Source organism: Salmo trutta, chromosome 16, assembly GCF_901001165.1.
Source record: "Salmo trutta chromosome 16, fSalTru1.1, whole genome shotgun sequence".
Taxonomy (NCBI): domain Eukaryota; kingdom Metazoa; phylum Chordata; class Actinopteri; order Salmoniformes; family Salmonidae; genus Salmo; species Salmo trutta.
This window is the reverse complement of record NC_042972.1, coordinates 34689314-34700821: the sequence shown is the minus strand read 5'-3', so window position 1 is coordinate 34700821 and position 11508 is coordinate 34689314. Positions and strand designations below refer to the sequence as shown.

The 11508-nt window shown below is 45.8% G+C and overlaps 1 protein-coding gene across 1 annotated transcript; it reads right to left on the bottom strand.

Annotated features, from left to right (window-relative positions):
- Positions 1-747: 747 nt before the first annotated feature.
- LOC115150646 (Krueppel-like factor 15) lies at positions 748-5475 on the bottom strand. Its single transcript, XM_029694138.1, has 3 exons — positions 5360-5475; positions 3200-4328; positions 748-1984 (listed from the first exon to the last, which is right to left on the bottom strand). The coding sequence occupies exons 1-3, from the start codon at positions 5370-5372 to the stop codon at positions 1816-1818; spliced, it is 1311 nt and encodes a 436-aa protein (XP_029549998.1). The 5' UTR covers positions 5373-5475; the 3' UTR covers positions 748-1815.
- Between the last annotated feature and the right edge of the window lie 6033 nt (positions 5476-11508).

Sequence of the window (11508 nt, the reverse complement as noted above, 5' to 3'; positions counted from 1 at the left end):
TTTGCAACTCTGCCTAGAAGACCAGCATCCCAGAGTCGCCTCTTCACGGTTGATGCTGAGACTGGTGTTTTGCGGGTACTATTTAATGATGCTGACAGTTGAGGACTCCCACTCCTCTTTCTATTCTGGTTAGAGCCAGTTTGCGTTGTTCTGTGAGGGGAGTAGTACACAGCGTTGTACGAGATCTTCAGTTTCTTGGCAATTTCACACAGGGAATAGCCTTCCTTTCTTAGAACAAGAATAGACTGATGAGTTTCAGAAGAAAGTGCTTTGTTTCTAGCCTTTTGAGCAAGTAACCGAACCCACAAATGCTGATGCTCCAGATACTCAACTAGTCTAAAGGCCAGGTTTATTGCTTCTTTAAATCAGAACAACAGTTTTCAGCTGTGCTAACATAATTGCAAAATGATTTTCTAATGATCAATTAGCCTTTTAAAATGATAAACTTGGATTAGCTAACACAACGTGCCATTGGAACACAGGAGTGATGGTTGCTGATAATGGGCCTCTGTACACCTATGTAGATATTCCATTAAAAAAAAAAATCTGCCGTTTCCAGCTACAATAGTCGTTTACAACATTAACAATGTCTACACTGTATTTCGGGTCAATTTGATGTTATTTTAAAATGGACAAAAACTGTGCTTGTCTTTCTATAACAAGGAGATTTAAGTGACCCCAAACTTCTGAACTGTAGTGTAAATAGCATGTAATAGAAGTACCCAGACACTTTTTTACAATCAATTGTTTTTGAGAAACTTACACCACCAGCGATATACTTCCTCATGTTCGTTCTGCAGTTGCAGGGGCGCAAATGAAACATGAACAAAGGCTCCAAAAACATCCAAATACGTCATTTTAGAAACGGCAACGCTCTCAGTATAGTGATGCCGGTCTTTAGATGTTTCAGACATGAAATTGTGTCATTGAGAACTTTATCCGCACGTTGTATTCCATTTTGTGTGCGACTCGAGCGATAATTGTGTAGCCCATAATACTTTTCCACACAGAGAAGCAGCACATCTGCAGAGGGGAAACCGCTTCAGTCGCACAAAATTGAATATAACTTTGCGGATAAAGTTTAGAATGACACAGTATCATGTGTCTGGGCACTTTTACAACATACCATTTACATTCAAAATACAGATTTGGTTCAAATAAATTGAACTTCTTCTTGAAGCTGAACAATCACATCCCTGAGATGGCCGTTACCTGTTAGTTCACTGTGTAGCACCAGGACAAGCCCTCATCTGCTCCGGTTGCAGGAGGGAGGGGAGGTGGCAGAGGCCGGTTAGGGTCTGAATCAGATTCAGAGCCCTATTCCAGGGTCCTGGGGGCCCCTCTGGTTGAACATTTTAGTTATTGCCCTATTACTACACAGTTGATTAAACTAACCAACTCATCATCAAGCTTTGATTATTTTAATCAGCTGTGTAGTGCTTGGGCAAAAACCAAAACGGGCGACCTAGGAAGGGCCCTAGAACCAAGTTTGGGAAACCCTGCACTACGTTCTGGCCCAGGACTGCTTCTATAGCACCAGAGTCCTGATGAGGACCCAGACTCTCTGGCAAGGCCTCCCCGGGGAAGGGCTGGGTGGATGAGTCTCATGAGTCTGTCAGCCCGTGGTGGGGTTGAGATTGTACTGAGCTGGGTTGGGCTGGGCAGGCACAGCCAGGGTAAAGGTAGGGGACCAGGCTGCTCTGAATTCTGGATGCAGGTTCTTATAATTCTGCCATCCTGGTCAAGTGCTGTAACAGGGTTAAGGGTGAGTGAGGGTGGGTGGGTGGCATCAGGATCCAGACTGGGCTGGCTGGGTCAGACGGTAGTTCTGATGTTTTTGCCAGGCCGGGGGCTGCGGTGCACCTTGGTGTGTTTGGAGAGGTGGTCGCTGCGGGCAAACTTCTTCTCACACAGAGAGCACTCGTAAGGCTTGACCCCGGAGTGGGAGCGCCGGTGACGAGACAGCTCATCAGAACGAGAGAACCTACAGAGACAGAGGAGCACAGGTCAACACCCAAAGCCCTGCGATAAAACAAGTTGGTGTTTTGATCATTTCTCTGAATTGGAAATGTTTGAGTTAAACATTCAGTCGGTTACAGCTAAGTGTGTCAGGAGGCCGGTTATTCCCACTGTTTGATAGCCACCAGACTAGTGCTCAGGCTCAACTCTGAGGGAAATAGGAACACTAAATGGTGGGTCAAACAGTATTTACAATATACACTGAGTGTACAAAACATTAGGAACACCTTCCTAATATTGAGTTGCACCCCTTATGTCCTGAGAACAGCCTTAGTTCATTGGGGGCATGGACTCCACAAGGTGTTGAAAGCGTTCCATAGGGATGCTGGCCGATGTTGACTCCAATGCTTCCCACAGTTGTGTCAAGTTGGCTGGATGTACTTTGGGTGGTGGACCATTCTTGATACACACGGGAAACTGTTGAGTGTGAAAAATCCAGCAGTGTTGCAGTTCTTGACACACTCAAACTGGTGCGCCTGGCAGCTACTAAAATACCATGTTCAAAGGTACATAAATCTTTTGTATTGCCCATTCACCCCAAATGGCACACATACACAATCCATGTCTCAAGGCTTGAAAATCCTTCTTTAACCCGTCTCCTCCCCTTCATCTACACTGATTGAAGTGGATTTAACAATTGACATAAATAAGGGATCATAGCTTTCACCTAGATTAACCTGGTCAGTCTATGTCATGGTAAGATCAGGTGTCTCTAATGTTTTGTACACTCAGTGTAAAAACAACATTATAAGCATATCCTTTCACATCCTCTAACTACCTCAATAACCCTAACCCGTTCCTTAGGAAGCTCACTGCAGTTGCTTATAGGGATATTAGAAACTGTTCGTGTGTTGTAATATCTCATATTTGCAGAGCCTCTATATTGTCTTATAAAAGCTCTTCTCCCTACCTCCACAGACAGATATTATTTTTCTTTATGCTAAGCTTTGCAAAATAATTACAGCGGAATACTGTGTCAACATCCTAACAAGGGGTATAGAGCATTTTTTCTACTGTCATCATTATACACACTTCATTTTGAACCAGTCATTACAGGCTTTCTTCTCTCTGTTTTATTATCCTATCACATGTTAATAACTAGCCTATATGATAATGAGCTAAACAAACCTAAGCTTCCTGTTTCCTGCATGTTGACTAGCATTGTTATGATATAACCCACCTCCAGCCACAGTCAGGCCAGCTGCAGGTGTAGGGCTTCTCTCCGGTGTGTCTGCGGAAGTGGGCCTTCAGATGGCTGCTCTTGGTGTACATCTTCTCACAGCCTGGATGAGAACACTTGTGCACCCTCAGCGTCTCTGTAGGAGGGGGTCTGTTCACCTTATGTGGGGCCACGGCTTTCACCACGGCCCCTCCACTGTGACCCCCAACCACCGTTGCCCCAGCAAGCCCCCCGGCAATCCTCACAGTGATCGGTAGAGGGGCAATCTTCACGTACTTCTGGTCTGGAACTCCGGCGTCCATGCTGGCTACGTTGAGAAGGGTGGCTGGGGCAGAGGGCACCTGTGAGGCAAGCAAGGTAAAGTTCTGCCCTCCGTGGAGCCCCAAGACCAGGTGGGCCAATCTCAGCCCACTGGACGCCCCAGGAGGAGAGCCTGTCTGGGGGAGAGGCTGGGCCAGCGGCAGCGACTGGACCTGGAGTACCAAGGGTGCTCCCAGGAGCATTGAGGGGGTGGAAGGGGATGGGGAGGGGCACGGGGCTGCTGGGCTGTGGGTGTGAGGGATGTTGGGGGTTTGTGGGGTGGGGGGTGACAGGGCAGCGCTGGTCCCTGGGTCACTATGTCCCCCTGGGGAGGAGAGAGGTTGTTCCATGGAGCTGGAAGGGGAGGGAGCGGGCTCCTCCATGGGTTCACTAGAGAAGAGAACCCCCTCTCTCACCAGCTCCATCTTCTCCCTGAGGAACTCCTCGATGTCCTCAAGGGTGGGAGAGAAGGGCGAGGGCAGGCGGGGGCTGAAGTCAGGCAGCCTGGGGTCCTGCAGCATGCCTTCTTCTCGCTTCTCCCTATCCCGCTCTATGGGGGTAAAATCATCCTCCTCCTCTTCCTCCTCTCCAGGGCTGAAGCTGAGCCGAGCACCCATGTCCCCGGCATCTGGGCTGTAACCGGAGGCAAAGCTATCCCCCTCGCTCCTCCCCTCACTGCCCTCTCCCTCCTCAAGCTCCAGGGACACCAGACTAACACTTTCCCTAAAGAGGTCATTATCAGAGACCAGCGCTCTGCTGCTTAACGACACCATTGATACAGTCCAGATACACAGGAGAGATGAGCAGAGAACCACGCTTCTCACTACACCTGCACAGAAAATGTGAGGGATAGCGCAGTTAAAAATGTGAACGGTTAAATATGAATAAGAATGCAATATTTAATACTGATATGCTGTTTAGGAAAGTTGCACCTAGCTGTATTTGAAGGAACAGTGGACATGTGGAATGGTCCAATGGAAATGCGAGTGCAAGGTGAGAGCCAAGGTGGTGTGTGAAAACAGCATAAAAGTGTATCTTTTGGATTTGAAAGATTCTTTCTAGCTTATACTAACGTTAAATTCCAAAGGTTTCCAAAACCATACTGCAAGTGAAGCGTATATGAGTTTAGACAGTGTTGGAATTGTAGTTCACATGGAGCCAGCTGTGGTTCCAATTTGTAAGTCGCTCTGGATAAGAGCGTCTGCTAAATGACTTAAATGTAAATGTAAATGGTCCATACCATCAGCTGAGAACCCAAAAGTGGGGCCGGCTGTAAAATGTGTATACCCCCATTGGGTTCTCCAGAGCTAGGTAATAATAGGCTGAAAGCTAACAATCAACAAATGATTAGGCCAAACATCTAATCCGAATGGGATTAAGGCCTAAACACATGTGCTAAAACAGAGCAAATATACCTATCATCAAATTAAACATAATAAACCTAATGTGTCATTTGATTTCATTAATTCGACGATCATAACAATAAAGCTACACGCGGGATAATTAAATGGATACATTGTGCACAATGACGCATCCAGCGTAAACACTTCCCACATGACGCCCATATGTGTCTCGGGCGCTAAACAACATGGTGCAGGACTGTAATAAATGCGTAATTACACCAAAGTGAATCATGTTATACAATCGAGAAACGTTATTCGACGTCAGCAAACAGTATTATTTAAAACTTCAACTGTGTTTAAACTCAGCGCATGGGCAGGCGAGGCGCATGGCAAGCCACCTGACTGCAACAGCCAGACAGGAATTCACGAGTCTCAAGTTCGGAGGGTTCTATAAATACAAATCTAAGCATCCAGCGCAAACGAAAAGAACAACTAACATTAGTAATGGCGAACTTACCGTCTATAATCATGAAATATATTAAGAGCTTTCGAAATACACCGTCCTCGAAGTTTTTGTCTGTCGTGTTATTGTTGCAGAGAGGGATCCCGTCATTGCCAAGGCTCCATGTTGGCATTCTTTATGAGCCCATCACATGACTGCATTTCTGTACGCTCGGAGGCAAGGATCCAATTCCGGCTGTTTGGTTGGCTAAGGTTACGGAGGCTCGCCCTAAAACAAGAGATTTAATTGGTTTCCGCTTGATGGACGCTGTTTTTCCCCCAATATTTTGGAAACGTCATTGATCTAGGCCTACTGTCCCTATGCCACCGGGAAAATTAGAATTAACGCCACCACAGTTATGTATCCAGTGTTCTCAAAATGATATCGTACATACAACGTGGCTCATTCAGAAACCATGTGGAACTGACAAGATGGCAGAGTTTTGAACTGCAGCAGGTGGTACGATGGACATTTTGTTAAATTATAGCCTATGCATTGCTTAATTAGGATTAAGAATTATAGCCGTTTTCATGGTTAACCAAATGTTGGCGTGTCGGTCAGCCCTGTGGAGAGCACATGTATAAACACTAGACTCAGACTGGTCTCATAGACTAGACATAACATAGTTAATGTAAATCCGGGATACTCAAATTATTATATGTCACGTTTGGTATGGTTACATAAGTTAGAAGGTTACTTAAGTAAAAACGAAAGGAGCGTGGTTGGTCGGGGTGGGTGGGTGTATGAAGCAAACATCTAGCTACCCTTGGGGTGGGTGGGGGCGTATAAAGCAAATTACTAGCAAGCCAAAGGTTGTCTCTTGACAACAAGGTAGACGAAATTCGAGCAAGGGTTGCCTTCCAGAGAGACATCAGAGATTGTAACATTCTCTGTTTCACGGAAACATGGCTCACTCGACATCACTCTGGTAAGAAGAAGGGCGGGGATGTATGCCTTATGATTAACGAGACGTAGTGTGATAATAACAACATACAGGAACTCAAGTCCTTCTGTTCACCTGACCTAGAATTCCTTACAATCAAATGCCGACTGCATTATCTACCATGAGAATTTTCTTTGATTATAATCACAGCCGTGTATATCCCCCCCAAGCAGACACCTCGATGGCCCTGAAAGAACTTCATTGGACTCTATGTAAACTGGAAACCACATATCCTGAGGCTGCATTTATTGTAGCTGGGGATTTTAACCAGGCTAATCTGAAAACAAGGCTCCCTAAATTTTATCAGCATATCGAATGTGCGATCTGGATCATTGCTACTCTAACTTCCGCGACGCATACAAAGCCCTCTCTCGCCATCCTTTTGGCAAATCTGACCAAGACTCCATGTTGTTGCTCCCAGACTATAGACAGAAACTATAACAGGAAACCCTGTGCTCAGGTCTGTTCAACGCTGGTCCGACCAATATGATTCCACGCTTCAAGACTGCTTTGATCACGTGAACTGGGATATGTTCCGGATAGCCCCAGACAACAACATTGATGTATACGCTGATTCGGTGAGTGAGTTTATTAGCAAGTGCATTGGGGATATTGTACCCACGGTGACAATTAAAACTTTCCCCAACCAGAAACCGTGGATTGATGGCAGCATTTACGCAAAACTGAAAGCGCGAACCACTGCTTTTAATCAGGGCAAGGCGACTGGAAACATGACCGAATACAAACAGTGTAGCTATTCCCTCCGCAAGGCAATCAAACAAGCTAAGCGTCAGTATAGAGACAAAGTAGAGTTGCAATTCAACGGCTCAGACACGAGACATATGTGGCAGGGTCTACAGTCAATCATGGATTACAAAAAGAAAACCAGCCCTGTCGTGAACACCGACGTCTTGCTCCCAGACAACCTAAACAACTTCTTTGCTCGCTTTGAGGACAATACAGTGCCACTGACACGGCCCGCTACCAAAACCTGTGGGCTCTCCTTCACTGCAGCCAACGTGAGTAAAACATTTAAATGTGTTAACCCTCTCAAGGCTGCCAGCCCAGACGGCATCCATAGCCGCGTCCTCAGAGCATGCGCAGACCAGCTGGCTGGTGTGTTTACGGACATATTCAATCCATCCCTATCCCAGTCTGCTGTTCCCACATACTTCAAGAGGTCCACCATTGTTCCTGTTCCCAAGAAAGCTAAGGTAACTGAGCTAAATGACTATCGCCCCACTTTCGTCATCATGAAGTGCTTTGAGAGACTAGTCAAGTGTCATATCACCTCCACCCTACCTGACACCCTAGACCCACTCCAATTTGCTTACTGCCCCAATAGGTCCACATACGACGCAATCGCAATCACACTGTACACTGCCCTAACCCATCTGGACAAGAGGAATACCTATGTAAGAATGCTGTTCATCGATTACAGCTCAGCATTTAACACCATAGTACCCTCCAAACTCATCATTAAGCTCGAGACCCTGGGTCTGAACCCTGCCCTGTGCAACTGGGTCCTGGACTTTCTAGGACTGGGCCGCCCCTAGGTGGTGAGGGTAGGTAACAACATCTCCACCCGCGAATCCTCAACACTGAGACCCCACAAGGGTGCGTTCTCAGTCCTCTCCTGTACTCCCTGTTCACCCATGACTGCGTGGCCATGCACACCTCCAACTCAATCATCAAGTTTGCAGATGACACTACAGTGGTAGGCTTCATTACCAACAACGACGAGACGGCCTACAGGGAGGAGGTGAGGGCCCCTGGAGTGTGGTGTCAACAAAACAAAGGAGATGATCGTGGACTTCAGGAAACAGCAGAGGGAGCACCCCTCTATCCACATTGACGGGGCAGTAGTGGAGAATGTGGAACGTTTTAAGTTCCTCAGCATACACATCACAGACAAACTGAAATGGTCCACCCACACAGACAGCGTGGTGAAGAAGGCGCAACAGCGCCTCTTCAACCTCAGGAGGCTGAAGCAATTTGGCATGCCCCCGAAAACACTCACAACTTTTACAGATGCACAATCGAGAGCATCCTGTCGGGCTGTATCACCGCCTGGTACGGCAGCTGCTCCGCCCACAACCGTAAGGCTCTCCAGAGGGTAGTGAGGTCTACACAACGCATCACCGGGGGCAAAATACCTGCCCTCCAGGACACCTACACCACCCGATGTCACAGGAAGGCCAAAAAGATCATCAAAGACAACAACCACCCGAGCCACTGCCTGTTCACCCCGCTAACATCCAGAAGGCAAGGTCAGTGCAGGTGCTTCAAAGCTGGGACCGAGAGAGTGAAAAAGAGCTTCTATCTCAAGGCCATCAGACTGTTAAACAGCCATCACTAACATTGAGTGGCTGCTGCCAACATACTGACTCAAATCTCTAGCCACTTTAATGATTAAAAATTGGATGTAATAAATGTATCACTAGTCACTTTAAACAATGCCACTTTAATAATGTTTACATACCCTAGATTACTCATCTCATGTATATACTGTACTCTATACCATCTACTGCATCTTGCCTATGCCGCACAGCCATCGCTCATCCATATATTTATATGTACATATTCTTATTCATTCCTTTACACTTGTGTGTATAAGGTAGTTGTGAAATTGTTAGAGTACATGTTAGATATTACTGCACGGCCAGAACTAGAAGCACAAGCATTTCGCTACACTCGCATTAACATCTGCTAACCATGTATGTGACCAATAAATTTGATTTGATTAGATTAGCGCTAGCTAATGTTAGCGTTAGTCACCTAGCTAACGTTAGCCACAACAAATTGGAATTCATAACGTATCATAATTTTTTCCTATTCGTAACATAGTTTACTTTTTCAAATCCCTAACAAATTGTACGAATTACAATTCAAACATATACGAATTGTAATTCATAACATATCATACGAAATGGATGATGGACATCCACAAATTAATACATACCATACCAAACATAACAGATCATAGTAAATAGATCATACTAATGGCTTTACGTACAGAATAATATGAAATGACCTGAGACCACATTGCAAGACCAGAGAGCCTTCCTCCATTATCATGTTTGGGAGTGTTTTAGCGATACAACGGGGACCTCTGCTGGAGATTCAGGATATTGGCCACAATGATCCAGTCTGCTGTGTTTTTAATCCCTTCATTGTGTTGGTGTGGATTTGGGTGGTGTAATCTGATTCCAGCCCAGTCCTTATGAATAACTTCTGTATCAAACATAACGGACAGTCAAATTCAAATTATTTAGTTTACATATGAAAAAGAATGTTTGATGTTTAAAATATTTTATTCACAAGATAAAAGGAAGGAGAAAGAAGCTTGCAAATAAAAATGAAATTATGTAAGGCACTACTACCTGCTATTACCTTGTGTAACAACTTAACCTTTCCCTTGATACAATTACAAATGGTTTAAAACCATAAAAGTATATAAAACAATCCAATATATTATCAAAAGAGTTTGAGCATTAGGTAAAATTCAATTTATTGGACATGATTTGGAAAGGCACACACCTGTCTATATAAGGTCCCACAGTTGACAGTGCATGTCAGAGCAAAAACCAAGCCATGAGGTCAAAGGAATTGTCCGTAGAGCACTGAGACAGGATTGTGTCGAGGCACAGATCTGGGGAAGAGTACCAAAACATTTCTGCAACATTGAACTTCCCCAAGAACACAATGGCCTCCATCATTCTTAAATGGAAGAAGTTTGGAACCACCAAGACTCTTCCTAGAGTTGGCAGCCCGGCCAAACTGAGCAATCGGGGGAGAAGGGCCTTGGTCAGGGAGGTGACCAAGAACCCGATGGTCACTCTGACAGAGCTCTAGAGTTCCTCTGTGGAGATGGGAGAACCTTCCAGAAGGACAATCATCTCTGCAGCACTCCACCAATTGGGCCTTTATGGTAGAGTGGCCAGACTGAAGCCACGCCTCAGTAAAAGGCACATGACAGCCCACTTTTCCAAAAGGCACCAAAAGACTCTCAGACCATGAGAAACAAGATTATTTTTGGCCTGAATGCCAAGCACCATGTCTGGAGGAAACCTGGCACCATCCCTACAGTGAAGCATCATGGTAGCAGCGTCATGCAGTGGGGATGTTTTTCAGCTGCAGGGACTGTGAGACTAGTCAGGATTGAGGCAAAGATGAACGTAGCAAAGTACAGAGATATCCTTGATGAAAAACTGCTCCAGAGCACACAGGACCTCAGACTGAGGCAAAGGTTCACCTTCCAACAGGACAACGACCCTAAGCACACAGCCAAGAAAACGCAGGAGTGGCTTTGGGACAAGTCTCTGAAATCCTTGAATGGCCCAGCCAGAGCCCGGACTTGAACCCGATCGAACATCTCTGGAGAGACGTGAAAATAGCTGTGCAGCAACACTCCCCGTCCAACCTGACAGAGCTTGAGGGGATCTGCAGAGAAGAACGTGAGAACTCCCCAAATACAGGTGTGCCAAGCTTGTAGCGTCATACCCAAGAAGACTCAAGGCTGTAATTGCTGCCAAAGGTGCTTCAACAAAGTACTTAAAGGGTCTGAATCCTGTGATATTTCAGTGTTTTATTGATATCACTCGAATCAGTGTAGATGAAGGGGAGGAGATGGGTTAAAGAAGGATGTTTAAGCCTTGAGACATGGATTGTGTACGTGTGCCATTCAGAGGGTGAATGGGCAAGACAAAAAATGTAAGTGTCTTTGAACAGGGTATGGTAGTAGATGCTAGGTACACCGGTTTGTGTCAGGAACTGCAACGCTGGGTTTTTCCACGCTCAACAGTTTCCTGTTTGTATCAAGAATAGTCCCCCACCCAAAGGACATCGAGCCAATGTGATACAACTGTGGGAAAGAAGCATTGGAGTCAACATGGACCAGCATCCCTGTGGAAAGATGGACCAGAATCTATGTGGATAGCTTTCGACGCCTTGTAGAGTTCATGCCCTGATGGATTGAGGCTGTCCTGAGGGCAAAAGGGGTTGGGGGGGAGGGTTCAGCTTAATATTAGGGAGGTGTTCTTAATGTTTTGTACACTCAGTTTAGGTTAGTATTGAATCTACTGGTTATTAACCCGCCAATCACCAGGTCCTGTGAAAAAAAACGCTTCTCTCTCCTTTCTCTCAAGCTGTAGTGTTTGAGGACGTCATTGGTAGGAAATTTGTAGAGGACCTTGCCCACGATGGTGTTGAGGTCCCTTCC